Genomic DNA, 17110 nt, shown 5'->3' with positions numbered 1-17110 from the left:
TTGAGTTAAAGCTGCATTGTCATATTAACTTCTCCAGACAGGCTTATTGAGAAATTAATTAATTATCTTCAAACAGTTTAATTTCTTAAATAAATAATCAAATATGCTTTAAAAGATGTACTGATTTATTTCTATTGTTGGTTCATGATGGAGTAAGACTTGTCTAGTAATGGAGGGCATGTGCAGTCTTTGACATATGTTTCTGGTCCTTTTTGTTTAGCTACACATGAGATGTGGTTATCAGCCAATACTTCAAAACACTGCTGTTTCCATTTCCTGTTTTTATATTTACTGCTGACACTGAAGTCTAGTAAGACCATTCATTCATTTCAACAGAGGACAGAATATTTTGCAGTCTCTGTGATTTGTTTCAACAAGACTGCCAAAAGCAGAACTCAAAATGCATGCAGCACTACGCTGTACAGCTCTAAGCTGAGATCACACAGTAACTGAAAACACAACTGTCCCAGTTCATTTCCCAAGTGACAACTCCATATTTTCTTTTATCACCAGTGCAAGACAAATAAGTCAGACATTTAAGCTTCAACCCTCAGTCATGAATACTTATCCTTTCTCTTTGGCATCCTCCACAGCTACAAGCCAATTGTGGACTACATCGACACTCAGTTTGAGAATTATCTTCAAGAAGAGCTGAAGATCAAGAGATCTCTCTTCAATTACCACGACACGAGGATCCACATCTGTCTTTACTTTATCTCCCCGACAGGGCACTCTCTGAAGTCCCTAGACCTCGTCACGATGAAAAAGCTGGACTCTAAGGTGACAAACAACTCACAAACACACATACATAAACATGCTGTTGTCTTCTTCCCCTTTGGCTAAAAGCACACAACCCTTGCTGAAATATGACCGCCCTTTTAGGGCATGTGTCCACAGACAGTGCTTTTTGGCATCTAGAAGCCAAAGTGTGATATCCTTTTTTGCAACTGAAAATCTTTTAATTGTTAAGTTGTTTGTTCAATTTTCTGTATTGATCTTGACAGTTTATGATGTTTTACATTACAAGGAAATAAGTAGGTCTTTGTGAGGGTTTTATATAAGATCATGGAAATCAATGAAGAAATCATGACTCTTTATTCTACAATTCACTTAGCAGACGCTTTTATCCATCAGAGAGTAAGCACAACCCAAGCAAGGATCTAGAAAAAGGAAACAATGTCAGTAAGTGCAAGCGATCAGCTTTGAGTCTGACTGGACACACAGGTGCTGACAGACATTGCACAGAGGCAAAGCACAACATTGACAGCAGTTCTTGAGAGCTCTAATCAGTATAGTAACCATCTTAAAAGTCGCCTTTATCAACAAAACCGTCGTCATTACCATCATCATCATCATCATCATCATCAATAATATTGAGACCATCGTCATCATCTTTATAATTCTGAGTTGCAGTTTGACATATTTGCAGTTAACATTATTACAGGTCAGCCATACACAGGTCAATAGTCTCACTCAGTGCCACATTGATTTGTGGCTTTTGTCATTGCTCTGTTGCGAGTATTACTACATGGTTTATTGGTCAGTGGAGCCATGTTTTGTCATACATCCGGTGAGTGCGGACAAACTGAAACAAAATCATTGGCTTGACCTCAATCCGAAGAAAAGTGGAAAAAACATCTCATCATAACAGCAGTTGAAGTGGGAAAAAGGTGAGGTAGTTTGAGTGGGGAAGGACGAATTCAGAGTAAGTAAGTAAGATCATTTGAAGGTTTAAGTTGGGGATGTATCGTATATTTAAAATTGTATTAGTACATCAGGGCTTGTGTTTTTCTACCAATCTTTGCATGCTTTACCGCGATGGCTATTGTGACTCCTACTACCAACACATTTCCTCTGTAATCCCAATAGGTAAACGTACTTCATATTAAGTGTATTTGCCATGAATATAATGTATCATATAGCGGTAGAGAAGTCTTTCTGCTTGATAAATTCAACCTGTTGATGTTTTGATCAAATATTTATAAAACTGTCTCAGGCCATAAACACAGCTGAACACTTCAGTGGTTTTAGGATTTAAACTCTTAAGTTTCAACATGTGGAAAGTGTGGAGTTTCAGATCCCCAAAACATTTCAGAGCACATGTTTACAAAGCCCAGAAGAAAGAAACCGACAGAGAAAGAGGCATTCAGAATGTAAACCTAAATCATTTTGTGTCTTCAACTCCATATGCACTTGTTTGACTAAAGAAAGAGAAGGATTATACTGACATCTTAGAAGCCCTTCAGCTAAGAAGCCATCAAAACATTTATTGTGTTGTGAACTGCTTGTATTTATACATATATCAATTATAATTTATAGATATTTGAGTATGCCTTTCTGTATAGCAGGTAAAAATTGTATTTGATAAACAGCACTGCTGTAAAGATGACAAGGGGCAGATTTAGCCCTGCTTGTGTTTGATCATCCAGAACAGAATCTAGAACAGAGCAGATGGTCAACTTGTGACCAAAACATGCTGACTAACCCCTGCCAACAATTGACGCACTGTTGGACATCTCTGCCAAATGACTCCTGATACTATTCAGAACAAAGACTGGACCTTTCAGTCATCTCTTAGTCTCAAAGACCAGTTAGAAGTTGGATTACAAACAATTCCTTGATCATTGTAAGTTTTCACCCAGTTTTGTGATCCTAATGTTGTGTTGCTTTATTGAACGTAAAATGCTTGTTTAATTTTTTAAATCATTGAAAAACTTAAGTGTTAAAGAAATGCAACTGTTTTATTTTAAATGGGATAACCATCACTTTGACGCTACACTGACTGGTTATAGGGAGAATTCCACCTCTTTCATTCCCAATACAGGCCAAAAATAATTTGTTTGCACGTTGTAACTTGGGTTAAACTGATACAATCACCCTGGAATAGTATGGCATACATTTTTTTGCAGGAAGCTTCAAAGGCAAACACCTCCTAGTACCGCTCTTAGCTTAGCTCTTGCAGTACAGACACCAAAACAGAAGTTAAGGGACCAAAGAGGACCTTTTACTTACCGCAGAGAGAGTGAATGTACACAAAAATATCAATTCTTTGGTAGATAATTTAAATAATTCCTTGAAGACTTTTTTTTATTTAGTCATCTATTGATTATACAACCAGCTTTAGCCTTACTGCTACAACTAACTGTATTTTCAAGGCAAAACTCTCGAGAGCCATAGCAAATTAGGGGAAAACTTCCATCAGCCAAAGGAAATCTTCTGATTGTTGATTTCTATGTTAGAACCAGAATACAGGTCTGATCTGAGAAGAAACCCAATAAACGGCAGAGAGAAGTTCACACACAATAGGCCAAGATACAAACTCAGCACTCTTCAGGCTGTGAGGTGACAGCGCTAACCCCTGAGCCTCTGCACTACTGTCTTTACACGTCGTCAGAGTGATCGAATCCTGGCAGCCTGGATTGCCAACTGTTTCCTGCTGCCATCCAAAGCACCACAGCACCCACAGCCAACTCTCTCTGCCCCCTGCTTTGAAGCAAGACATGAAAGCCTACCTGCCTGAGCTAAATATATTTCCGATGTGATGCAGTGAACATGAGCCGAACGTGTTGTGCTATTGTATAGCAGCTTACCTGCTACAGTCACCGCTAATATGAGTGAAAGCAAAACAGCTTGTCAAACAAAATCCCTCTTTCCATTCATATCAACACAACTCTTTTTCTTTCTCAATGACTGTTACTACCAGGCCTTTTTCTGTTCAGCACTGCCAAATGGTTGAAGTGTAACAGCAATGGTGGTGCTTTTGTTTAGAGTTGTCAACAGCTTTTGTTTGCCACAGTGGACTCCTCAGTGGGGGGCCATGATGAACACCACTGTCAGTTGATCAGTCCCAGTAATCTAATTTCATGTGAAATATGACCACTGTTTGATTTAAAAGCAGGACAGCGATCATGTTGGCAGTGTGACACAGTTTTGTTTTACTTGCCCGATACTCCACTTCCACAGATACTCTTAAACCTTTGGATTTAGCAGTTTTATGTATTCAATTCGGAGCTTAAGATTTTTTTCAGTCATCAGAGTGGTTATTTTTCAATGAACCTATTCACTGTTCAGTATGTGAGATGTCAAAAATACAGAAAAATAAATGTTCTATGCACCTTAAAGAGACACCTTCAAGTTTAAACCAACTATCAAAACATAATCAATCAATCAATCAATCTTAATTTGTGTAGCGCCAATTCATAACAAGTGGTATCTCCAGACACTTTTCAAAAAGCAGGTAAAATACCTTACTCATTGCTATATTACAAAGACCCAGCGTTAATCCATCATGAGTTTAGCACATTTTAGCAAAAGTTACAGTGGCAAGAAAAATGTCCTTTTTAAGAGGCAGAAATCTTGCCTCATAACTGATTTGTTTATGACTAATTTCAAGTAATCTAATCACCCAAACATTTCAGTACTAAAGGAATAATACAGGTGATTATTCAAGTTATCAAGTATACATTTTAATGTCACGAGAAGGATTTCAAGAGGTGCTGCATTTTCAGGAGAACAATTAGGGTCCAGGGTTTGATTTCTGTCAAGGGAAGAAGAACTACATGTGACTATCAACTTAAATCTTGATAAAAGAAAGGATAAGTGAGCAGATCTATCTTTCCTGCCCACACAACCCTGCCAGAGAAAAAAAATCTGGGAAGCACACCAGAAACAACTTTTCCCTCGTTCTTTAGAGTTTCCAGTCAAATCGACACAATGGTGTTTTTCTTCCTAATGTGGTACGGATCACCCCACCCTCTGTGGGAGTGATTATGGCCCACAAGAGTGAGCATGGTTTGTGGTAAAGGAAGGCAGGAAGAGAGATAAGGCTTTGAAGGAGGGGTCTTCTGTTTTAAATGGAGATATTTTGTCTTAAATAGAAGGAAATCATGAGCAGTTTATGTAATACCAGAGGCCTGATATTTCCTGATAACCTTTAAAGTCATTCATAGTTTAACTGTAATACAAAAGTCAAATGACCTACAAAAGTCAACCAGTCTTAGAGAAAAGATAGATGAGTTCTATAGAAGTCATTTCTATGTCACTGCTGTTGTGGGGTAGATGTCTGGTGATTAACAGCTATATGTTGAAACAGCCTAAATATGAATAAATAGTTTCCATAATTCTATGTAGCACTTTAGACATCAACAAAAAAGGGTTGAACAGGAAAACCACACATGTACAAATAAACATGCTTTGTACACAGGTGTTGCCAAAATCAACATGAAGTTCTCACAGGAGCTTTAATATGCAGTATTAAAGGCAGAGATGTTTATTTAACCTTTAAAGAGAGCTTCATGTCTGTGTTCTTACATGAGTTATTAGTCAAATCTGAACTGCTTGATGGCAAGCTCAGCATCATAACTCAGCACATTTTCTTAAAGATGCAGCGTCATTTACACTCTCCAAGGAAACCATCACCACCAGTGTTTGAAGCGAATAAATATCACAAGTATTCCGAGAAATTGTTGACTTAGGCAACCTAAGACTTGATCATTTCATATACAGGTATTTTTCCTGTGTATTAAAATAAAAAGTTACAGAAATATCAGAAAATGAGAATTTCATTACTCCTTGATAATCTTACATAATGCAGTAATTTGATGAGGTCGAAGATCACCATCTGGATTTCCTACTTGTTTTAAACACACATCGAGAACTCTGTGGGAATACTCGTAGGCCAGCTGGGAAAACTCGGTTGTGGGAAGTGAACAAATATCTTTGTCTCCTGCCCCCCTTGGCTGCTCTAGGGAACACACAGCAGGGCTGTTGTCAGTACTAGATAGTCATTAGTGAACACTGCTTGTAAAATAAGGTTTAAAACACAATACTGGCTACCCTGCTGTAAATTAATGATCTAGTAAAGTATGATGAGCCTGTAACTTGAATTCTAACAAGCTCTGGCTCTCCCTCTGAGGCTCACTGTGGAATTGATGAGTGGATCTGTGGGGATCCTCCTCATTCACCCTCCTCATCCTTAGTGATTTGAGTAATGCTGCTGTATCAAGGAATTCCGAAACACTGTGTTTATATCTTCACATCTGCTGCTGATTGGAGATGGAGCCCTGTTTGTTTTCATAATCACCGTTTGTTTAATGTATCTTTAGGGCTTCTGACTGAGCAGTTTTCATGTGCATGGTCTGGTGTGCTTCCTCAGCCATGTTCAGTGAGGTCTTTATTTGGTTTATGTTTTTAATTAGGTCCTCAGTATGTTTTATTTAGCTTCATCCACCATGTTTGTTTTTGACCCTCTGAAAAATAGACCTTAATTGATCTGATTTGCGATTCTGTGAAGACATTTGGCTGATTCTCTGTAATCATATTGAGCTTGTGTTTATCAGTTATGAACGCAAGTCAAACCAGCTTAAACAAAACAATGACATAACACATTCAATCATATATGCTGAATAACAAAGCTGCTTTCAAAAATGCTGGACATATTGGACATTTCATAACGGTTTCTTTTTCTCATTGGTTCCTTTAGGTGAACATAATTCCCATCATTGCCAAAGCTGACACAATCTCCAAGAGTGAGCTCCATAAATTCAAAATAAAGATCATGAGTGAGCTGGTGAGCAACGGCGTCCAGATCTATCAGTTCCCCACAGATGATGAAGCCGTCAGTGAGATCAACGCCTCCATGAACGTGAGTCATGTTGTCACACTCCAATAATCACAATCTTGTAGTCGATATTTTTACCATTATGTGTTCATTATAGAATTGTGAACACACACTGATGGCTTATTCTTTAAACTGTTGACCCACAGAACTTCTGGTATCTGTTTTCCTACTGACATGTAACCCCACGCCTTTACCACCGCATGTGCTACACATCTGGCAACGGCAGCACATGTTAACACTAGCTTATTACTTTTAGGATGTGCTGAACAGTAATGTAGTTTCTTTTATCGAGGCACTTTTTAAACCCACAGATCTGAGACTGTACTAAAAAACTTAAAATATCTGCAATTTACTGTTCACAGATAAGCGCTAGAGCCTGCTTTTTATTGAAACTTTCCATGAAGTTCTAAACATTATCATACTATCACTGATCCTGTTTGATTGCACCAGTTCCCCATACCTTGAATATCTCTATAATACAAATAACTTATACACTAGATTGCAGCACATGCTCTTATACTGCTGCCCATACTCTGGTGCTTTTTTTTGAGGCAGCAAACATGAACACATCTCCCTAACAGTACTCAGCCATTTTTAGTGGCGATGTTATAATTGGGATGATGTATAATCACACTTTACTCAAAACACTCACCCACACATGTACAAATGCGCAAACAGTAAATTCTCCCATGTACTTGTTCAGTATCCCCATCTATTCATAGTCGGTTACATCAGCACCCACACTCACCAGCTTGTTCCTCTGAGCTGCAACCAGCCAGCTGGTTCCAACTCTCCGCCTAATTTTTGAGGTTGTGTATCAGGCATGTTTTCCCTCCATGAAGCCTCACTGTTGATCCTAACAAGGCGTATTAGTTCTGAGAGCAATGAGAAGGTAGATGTGTGTTTAATCACCTCAACAAAATTGGCCTCTCAGACCAGACTGAACCACATGTTACACATAAAAGAGAGCTTTGTTGCTGCTCATATTTCAGCATGGTTACACTACTCTCTGGTGTGGTCTGGTTGTGAAAGATAAGACAGACGCCAGCCACAGTAAAAAACAGAATTTATTGGAAAAACCCAAGTTTACTGTCTCTCCTTGTTGTGCTTCTTGTTGTCGGCTGAAATTTTACCGTGTTTTCATTAAGAGTCTAGGAAAAAAACTCATTAGGAAAGAGTAACCCGGAAAAAACAAAGCAGCTGTGATTGTGCCTATCTGGTAAAGGCTCCATTTACGTCTATGACTTTTTAAGGCTTTAAAAACTTTAATGTCTCTTTTTGTTCAGGCTCATCTTCCATTTGCTGTGGTTGGAAGCGTTGAAGAGGTCAAAGTGGGTAACAAAACCGTGAGGGCCAGACAGTACCCCTGGGGTGTTGTGCAAGGTGAGAACCATTTAAAAGCAAGATAATGGCTCGGGGTGTTTGTGTGTCTCTAGCAAACACAACAGTAAGTTCATGAAGGGGTCAGTGAATGTCTAGATCCCCTTTCTCGAATGAATCGAAATCAATATTTTTAGCAATAAGGCAGAGGGATTTGTCAAACTGTGATATTTGCACTGTTATCCTTGTGAATCTGTAACACATCTCTGATACATTAACTTATGTATATAAAAAAAATGTAAAGTTTGAGTTCAGTTCCATTAGAATGGGTTCTCCATGAAACTCCATTTAATAATTATTTAATAATTTCCTGTTTTACAATAATAAATGTAATACTAAGAAAAGATTTAGCTAATCTCATTCCAGTGTTAGTCTTGACTTAGCATCAACAAGGGTACACATTGTAAGAAAATTCAGCAGCTTGTGGTGGAGTGGCGAGTGCATCCCACAGTTTGCCTATTTATTTATACCCGTCCTGTTAATGCCAAGTGACCTCCACAGCTGTGAGTGTGACTTCATGCAGAGTGACACTGTGAAATGAAGGGTGAGTGGCCAGGGATCGTTTTGGGAAGTTGTCAGTGTGTGTCTGTGTGTTCTTGTGATGTGTAGGGTGATATCTTTCTCTGTGTTACTTTTTCTCTGCCTTTGTGTTTGTGTTTATGGCACACTTGTGCATCTGCATGCATATGTTGCCATGCGTCACATCACTTTTCGTTTTCCACATCTTATTCCCCCGTGCTTGTCAATTAGAGTCAACATTTTAATTTAATGTCACGCAGAGGTCGGCTGTGAGAACATTACTGCTCAGATGGGAGTTCTCAGATACCCCCCCCCCCCTCCCTCTCTCTCTCTTGCCCTTCTTTCCTCGGTTTACTGCTCTTGTTTCCTCAACCTCTCTTCCTTTCCTCCCTCCATTATCCACTGACCGTTTCATTACCCAACCCTCTGCGGACGTTGTAGATAAATATAAAGCCTGCTGTCTCCTGGGGACTGACTCTGTCAGTTTACATGAAGCTGAGGTTCACTCCAGTAACAGACAAAAAAGAGCAATCTGCAGAAAGTTTTCTCAGCTTTAGTGTGAGCTCTTTCCTTGTGATTTGACTCCTTCATAAAGATATAGTCATTATTTTAGGGGCAGTTGTGGTTCAGTGGTCGTCTCTCAACCGGACGATTAGGTGTTCGATGTGACCCATTACCATTTTACTCTGTCATTTTTCAGCAGCAAGTAACTTCAGGTAGATATTAGATGGTCTGGAACTCTGCAAATGCTTGCATTTGAAGATTACGAATACAATTAAAGGGGGGGAAACGATGCAAAGGATTATAAAGCAAATTATTTTATCTTCGTTTAAACAAACAAGAAATGAAGTGGAAACATATGGGACCTGAATGTCACTTATTATCTTATTATATTGCTGTATTTAGTAGGTGCAACAAAAGATCAAGAACTAGAATCTACATTTTATGATTATTTTCGTGGAGCATTCAAAGATAATAGTGTAAAATCTAGAGGAGACTGACATCTTGTGTATAAATAACTGACAATACACATTTCTTAAACCCCCCTTTGTATCGTGAATGTAAGTTTTTATTTACTTCGGTTTTGTTTTTATCTTTGTCTTATCTAATCCACCATGGAATCTCAATCTAAAACCAAAAAGCAGAATGGAATACAAGCAAGCCTCATTGCTTTAACCAGTTCTGCTTGTAATCAGATGGCTCACCATTTATTCAACACACTTTGTCACAGTATCTGAGCACTCAGGCAGAGGAAGACAGAAGTCTCAGTGTTTGACTCCACTTGGCCGGCTGAAAAGAAGGCCTGTGTCAGTGGAAACCGTTTTAGATGCCAGATGTCATATAGACGGGTTATGGTAACCTCTTGAAGAGCCATGGGAAATTTCCAAAGACTCCAGAGAAGACAGAAGAAGGGCTGTCTACTGACAAAAGAGTAATTGCAGGGCGTTCAAGTGTGTGTGTGTGTGTGTGTTTGTCTTCCCTCAGGATCTTGTTGCTCTGTTATCTCTGAACTCCAGACATCTTTGGCCTAAAGAGGACCTCTCGTTAGGGTTGAATGTAGTTAAAAATGGCACAAAATTAAAACCATATTTGTAATATCAGTATGAACCATTATTGTAAACAAATGTTACGGAAAATCACAACAACAACAACAACAAAAAGTGGTTTCTAGGTACATCAAACTATTTCCCATAGGCATACAATAACAGAAAAAAAAATTTTGGCCCTAAAATGATGTTTCGGTTGGTCAAAATGGTGATCAAGCATATTTTTGGGGGTAAATTTGTGTGATTTCTCAGCAAAACTACCATAACTGTTATATTGATTATGCTGCGTCACTAAAAATATGCTAAAGCCTTGACACACTAACACATAAGGCCAGGAACAAATGGGCAGTTTGTAAGTTCAATAAAAAGAACTAGGGGCCGGACCGTGTACAACATGATGTGTTAATGAATTTTCAATTTTCACTCCAAATTGTATTACTTTTTGATATTCACTGTTAAATTTGCAGCCATGTAGTCTAATGTTGTTCTCATGCTGCAGAGCCCTGTGCTCAGATATCTTCAAGGCTCAATGCTGCAGTAAGTCAGAGGATTGGCCCTCATTCAGCCCTCAGCAGGGGGCCCGTACAGAAAGGCTATTAGATGCCAAATGAACAAGCAATTTCAGTAGTCTGGATGCAGCCCCAGAGAACAGCTCATTCCTGTTTTTAACTCAAATATTCCCACTAATGATGTGCAGTCAGCCAACAAATGTAAGTAGAAAGTAACAGTGAGAGATTTAGACAGCTGCATCACCACATCGCTTTGGGCCAGAATGTGTTAAAGTAGGCGAGGGCAAGTTCGTGCTTATATTTTCTTACTTTTTATTCTCGTCTAACAAAGAGAAGTTTTATGAAACTGGATTGTTTGGGCCCTTCAACATTGCATTTTTTAAATTTTAAAATATGGTATGTAATCATGCACTGCAGACTCATATCCCTGCATTTTCCATCTGGGGAGCTAAATGGCATGCTAATTGGGCTTTCAGTGTCATTATTGCTGCCTTTACTTCCTCTTAAATCCTAAATACAACATACATGCCATGCTTTTCCACTGTTAACCTTTGGGTTCATGGCAGATGCTCCAACCACTGAAAGACCGTGTGCCTTTACTCTGCATGGGCCCTTGGCCACATCACACACCAGCTCTGGGACCATAGAAAAACTCTTCAGTGTACCTCTCTGAGGTTTGCCAACAGTTTTTATCACGATAAATTCTTGAAAAGGGAAAGTTATCATTTCTTTTACAACACATCTCTGTTTTAATGTGGCATTGTTGCTTTTTAAGGTAAGCCAGCTGATGTATCGCGTTGTAAACTGGATAGACGGTGAGCGAAGCTGTGCTCAAGGATTTTAATACTTTGCAGACATTTGGCATTTCAGTGGGCCAATATTTAAAGAGAAGATCAGGCATATCCAATCTAAAGCAATTTAACAACTTTCCACATAGACTATAAAGGTATTATGAGGTTTGAAAATGGCAGAGAACTTACTGTCTGGAAGGGAAAGTTCATTTTGAAAAGGAAGAGTGCAGAAAGTAGAGCAGAAAAGCTTCTGACTGCAGCGTGTCTGCAGGCCTCAAAAAGTCTTAAAACGCATGGAATTAAGTTTCCTCATAAAAGCGTTTGAAGATATTAAAAAGTGTTGGATTTAATTAAAAAAACTTTTACATGGCGTTTCAGTCAACATTAGTCACTATAGCAACCACTGTCAGTACTGCTTGGGAAGCTCCTACTTTTATACTAGAAAAATATACGTTTTAGTGAAAAACTCACGTGCATCTATTATTCTACAACTCTTAAAATCAGTCTCATGTCTATTATAATTATTATAAATTATCAACTTTAACTTCTTTAACATCATCAGTCCTCCCAATTTCCTTACCATTTTAGTTGCTAATGTTACTACAAGACGGATCAGTCTATTATCATACTAAGCTGTTACTGCTTGTACTACACATACTTATACCTTCATAACTGCCATTGTATCTTTAAGCCTACATCATGACTATTCATTGCTCTTCCATCTCTTTCTTCATCTCCCTCAATCCCCTCACAACTCCAACACAGTTTTGGCTGTTCAACATGACTCCGGTTGTGCTTGAGGTATCTGCCTCTTAAAAGTGGTTGTTTCTTGCCCCTTAAACTTTGCTCACTGTTGCTCAAAGATTTCTCTTTTCATATTTTAACCAAATTGTTTCATCCAGACCATATTCTAAAAGACCAGAGATTGTCCACGCACCCTGCCCACTTGCTAACCTTTCTTCTGGACTCTTAAAAAACTAAAAAAAAAAATCATTATTTTCATTTCCAGCACAGCGGAAATTGTTTTAGTTGGAGCAGATGAGGTGACCTATGAGTAAAAAGGCTTCATCAAAATGGAAATGACGCCCAGGGCACATTCCCCCTCTGCTGCTGTCAGTCTGTTAGGCAGGAAATGCTTTCTGCCCTTTCCCCACCATGAATTCATTTAACTGTTAGTCGTTTTGACATCAAACTAAGGGAAACTTGTTTAAGTTGATCCTGAAAAAACAACTGAACAATTAGAATTGAGCATAACATTCTGCCAATTTTTAACAGTAGTTAGTTAGAAGAGTGTGATAGATTGGCTTGCATTAAATTTATGAAAGAATTGGATTTCTTCCCTGAAGTATGTGCTCACTCCTTCACATTCCTGACGATTTGGTATGATTTCCTGCTTTGAGAGAGGAAGGGAGTGAGACAAGGTGACAGATGGGGTGTTAAAAATAAATAAGAAGCATTAAAAATGACAGCCAGGCATGTAATAAAGCAAGAAACAAAGATCCAAGACATGACTGCACTTTGCTTTGCTTACCAGAGCTCATTAACACATCGAATTCCAATTTTCAATTCCAATAATTATTTTTTTTTTTTTTTAAATGTGTTGGAAATGATGGAGTGATAAACTGACCTAATCCTGGTGTTTTCCCCCTCTGCAGTTGAGAACGAGAGTCACTGCGACTTTGTCAAACTGAGAGAAATGCTAATCCGGGTCAACATGGAGGATCTGAGGGAGCAAACACATGCCCGCCACTATGAGCTGTACCGACGCTGTAAACTGGAGGAGATGGGCTTTAAAGATACAGATCCGGATAGCCAACCATTCAGGTAGGCGGGATGAGAGAGTGTTAAGAAGAGTCAAAACCACAGAGATACTCGATCGTTGACAACGGAGAGAATGTGTCTGGTGTTTTGGAGGCGATACCTCACCCATCACTGACGTTTTCTTCACTCTGTCCTGTCTTTTCTTCCCGCTAGTCTGCAAGAAACATACGAAGCAAAGAGGAAAGAATTCCTTGGAGACCTGCAGCGTAAAGAGGAAGAGATGCGGCAAATGTTTGTGAACAAAGTTAAAGAGACGGAAGCAGAGTTGAAAGAAAAGGAGAGAGAGGTCAGTCTCAGTACAAGGTCAAATATTATCCATTTATCAATATTGAAACTTTAGAAGCCTCTTCCATTGATGTATACATTTTCACAATGGCAGCCTGATGTCTTTTTGATTACAACAAACAGGCTGTTGTTGTCAGGTGCATGCAGTTATGAGTGTAATCCCATAACACAGATTAGCCAAAAATGTAGCTGGTGAAGTAAAAGTGTTTTTGTTTTATAATGTGTCAGGGGATTGTAGTTAAATCTGTAAAATGACACCTTGCATGGTGATTCTGTTCCTCCTAGCAGCATTCAGTGTTACTTCGATGTAATTGACTTTGATACTGATTCGCGGTTAAACAGTTACAGCTATGTGTGCACCTGAGTGCCTGCCTCTCTTCAGCTCTGCTAAAGCGCCAACGGAGTGCAACGCTAGCTAATGTAGACAGTCAACCTGCACTGAAAAAGCTGGACGTTTTTATTCGTGTTCCTGTTCTTGCATCTCACTCTCTCGTCTCTCCTCTCCTGTCCTTTTGTCCTCCCCCATCTGTTCACCGCCACCACTTCTCCTCTCCTCCCCTATCAGCTGCACGACAAGTTCGAGCAGCTGAAGCGGATGCACCAGGAGGAGAAGAGGAAGGTGGAGGAAAAGCGGAGAGACCTGGAGGAGGAGCTGAACGCGTTCAACAGGAAGAAAGTGGCAGCGGAGACCCTCTCCCTATCTCAGCCCCTCAAGAAAGACAAGGATAAGAAAAAGTAAGCAATCCATCTTTTCTGAGACCCACTCTACTCATTCTTCTTTCTATTGCACAAATTATATTTTCTTTCTATTAATTCTGTTGTCGTTTCATTGGGTGCCTTAAATCCTGAGATGATCTCCTCTTGAATACTAGTTTCTTCTGCCTCTTTCATCCCTTCTCTTTTTACCTTAACCGCCGTTGCACATGTTAAAGCAGAACGGTTCTGCTAAGTCCTGTAGCAAGGTGTCACATCAGTGAGCCTTGGACCGAATGTGCTTGTCCACCTTTCTTAAGCAAACAAACATTTCAGCTATTATCACTGCCTGGCATCATCAACTAGCATCCCTTTTGTCCTGCCCAGCCTTAACATCTCCTTTCACTCTTTTCTTTTGCGACGCTCTAATTATTCAGGATATTCACAGAGAAGTCGGTGCACCCACCAGGACAATGGGAAGTTCAGTTCATCAATAAGTGATACAGAATAACACTCATTCAAAGTGAAACTGATGTCTTCTAAGGCTTTAATGATGGTGCTTAGGGACACACAGGTGTGACTACAATGTAGCTTCTCATGTTTAAACATATTTAAATATATTTTTCTTAGCACTGCTTATAATTTTCCAAGTTTTTACACTTAATTCACTCGCAGTCCGCTTTTGGTGTCTCTTCGACACAGCACTGTCTTGCATTTATAACATGTAGCGCTGCATGAAGGAGAGTTTTGAAAATACAAAATCCTAGTGCAGTTTTTTGATTCAGCATAGACCCCTTTGTTCCAACTAAGAAACATCTAATCTCATACTACAGAATATGTTAACAATGATTTTCATCCAAAATCAGACATGCATCTGTTTCCACTTTAAAATACCAGTTTGCTTTTAATGGAGCTCTCTTTTATTGCGTGGAGCTCTCTTGCATTGAGTGGTTGTAAATTCCTGCCACTCTTCCAGCATATTTATTTTTCTCAGTATTTATCTGATACAATAGGTGAATCGATAAGGTAGTTAGAAATATTTGTTCTGAAAGTATTTAGAAAAGACAAGCATACCACTTGTAAATGTATGACTTTAATCTATTGTTACACTTCAGACCTCTGAAATCATTTAAAAACAGAACTAAATATGTGAAGCTCATAAGTCTGGGAGATTTGAAATCTATTCCACACAATTGTCAATGCTACACAATGACATGAACTGAACAGAAGTACAAGCTGTGGTCCTCAAGTGTGAGGCTTGAAATGCATGGAAAGACATGTGGCTCCCCCTTGTGGCTGCTATCAGACTCTGCTCTCAGTGCTGCCTAAGGAGACTGGACTTCCATTTTGTGGCTCTGTGAAGACAATTCCCCATTTTCTTTGTTTGCTTTTCATTCCATACATCTGCCAAACTAACTCATTGTTTAACTAACTCCAGCTCCCTCAGCTGACAAATGAACTACATCGTGTTTAATGTAGTTGTGATGCTGCTTTCTACTCTCTAACACAAGCACTGCTGATTCTTTTGACTGTAGCACATCTTTGCTTTAACACTACTTTACAGGTCACCTTCAGAGTTTAAGTTTTGTTTGAATCTACCATTCATCATTCATTTAATTTATTTTATTTGTTTTTCATTTTCAGTTAATTTATGGGCGCTGTAGACCCCCCCACACACAACCATGGATATGTCCTCCATCATCATACCGACGAAAACATCAGTTTATTTTTGTTTATTTGTCTACTTTTGTTTGTTTGTTTTTGACATTCCATCTTGACATTGTGCACATGGACCAAAGACAATGAGGAGGATGATGGGGATGATGACGTCACAGGGGGAGAAAAGAGGGAAAAGATGGTGAGAGATTTTGAGGAAACAATAAATTCTAAGAGTGGCCATCTCATTTATTCAGGATCTTTCATTCCATGTATGACTTTTGAACACTTTTTTTTATATATATATATGCAATTAACTATGTTGTGCTTTATAGATGTTTTTCCATCAATTACTCACACAGAAACAAGATAATACATTTTCTGGGTACTACAGTTTAAGTATTGGGGTGTTGGGTATTTGAACTTGTATTTAGAAATCATTAAGGGTTCAAGGACTGACATTCGAAGGACTCATTAGAGAGACTGTTAAATCCAGCCTTTCCTGATTTAAGGAACCTGAGCAGTTTGATCTGTTGTCCAGGTGTTGTGTGACTGTTAACCTTCTTGTAGTTAGATTGAGAACATTTCACAGTAGAGAGATTCCTTATCACATGAGCCAAATAAAACATTTAAATAGCATAGTGTCAAGTAATAAAACCGAGTACCTGTATAGCGTATATATGACTGCCTATACTTTAGGTACTGACATCCTAAATCGTATTCTAAAGTCTTAATAAAAACGTATGCAATATTTCGGTGCTGTTTCATATTAACTCAATAAATGTATGTGAATATTTTCAGGAGCTTACTCAGCTTTTTATGCAATTTGTACTAGTTTTTGAATAAAATATTATTGTAAGAAGCACATAATATGACGGTGTACAGTGATGTTACTATATTGTAAACCAACAAGTTATGTTGTGAAAGTGGACACACACAGAAACATGAAGCCATTGTACAAACAAGCAGAGAATTCAGGAGATCATACAAGCCTCAGCTCGCTGTAGGAGAGTTTACACTCAAAGATGGAGAAGAGAGAGCAGCTGTGTTTACTGTCTGTCATTGGAAATAAATGCAACAAGCCCCATCCCGACTTTGATGTGTCTCTCTCTCTGCCATGATATGTTTGACAATATTCATCAGGGAACGAGATAAAAGTGAAACACAGGCAGGTGAAGACACTTACTTTGACACACACACACACACACACACACACACACACACACAGAGAGAGGCTGTTGGGCTGTAACCCAAACAGCTGTCAGCTTGAGATGCAGTGTTTCCTGTTTG

The 17110-nt window shown here is 38.9% G+C and overlaps 1 protein-coding gene across 1 annotated transcript in view; it reads left to right on the top strand.

The window, feature by feature from the left end:
- Window positions 1-16907, top strand: part of septin8a (septin 8a) — a 30562-nt gene extending 13655 nt beyond the window's left edge. The window contains exons 4-10 of the mRNA XM_061055149.1: window positions 594-780; window positions 6482-6643; window positions 7906-8002; window positions 13021-13189; window positions 13340-13472; window positions 14037-14206; window positions 15809-16907. Coding sequence (XP_060911132.1) covers window positions 594-780; window positions 6482-6643; window positions 7906-8002; window positions 13021-13189; window positions 13340-13472; window positions 14037-14206; window positions 15809-15812 — 922 coding nt within the window. The 3' untranslated portion in view covers window positions 15813-16907. The remainder of the gene's footprint in view (window positions 1-593; window positions 781-6481; window positions 6644-7905; window positions 8003-13020; window positions 13190-13339; window positions 13473-14036; window positions 14207-15808) is intronic.
- The last annotated feature ends 203 nt before the right edge of the window (window positions 16908-17110 follow it).

The sequence above is a fragment of the Labrus mixtus genome, chromosome 14 (genome assembly GCF_963584025.1).
Source record: "Labrus mixtus chromosome 14, fLabMix1.1, whole genome shotgun sequence".
NCBI lineage: Eukaryota > Metazoa > Chordata > Actinopteri > Labriformes > Labridae > Labrus > Labrus mixtus.
The sequence above is the reverse complement of the archived record's forward strand: the minus strand, read 5'-3'. Positions and strand labels throughout refer to the sequence as shown.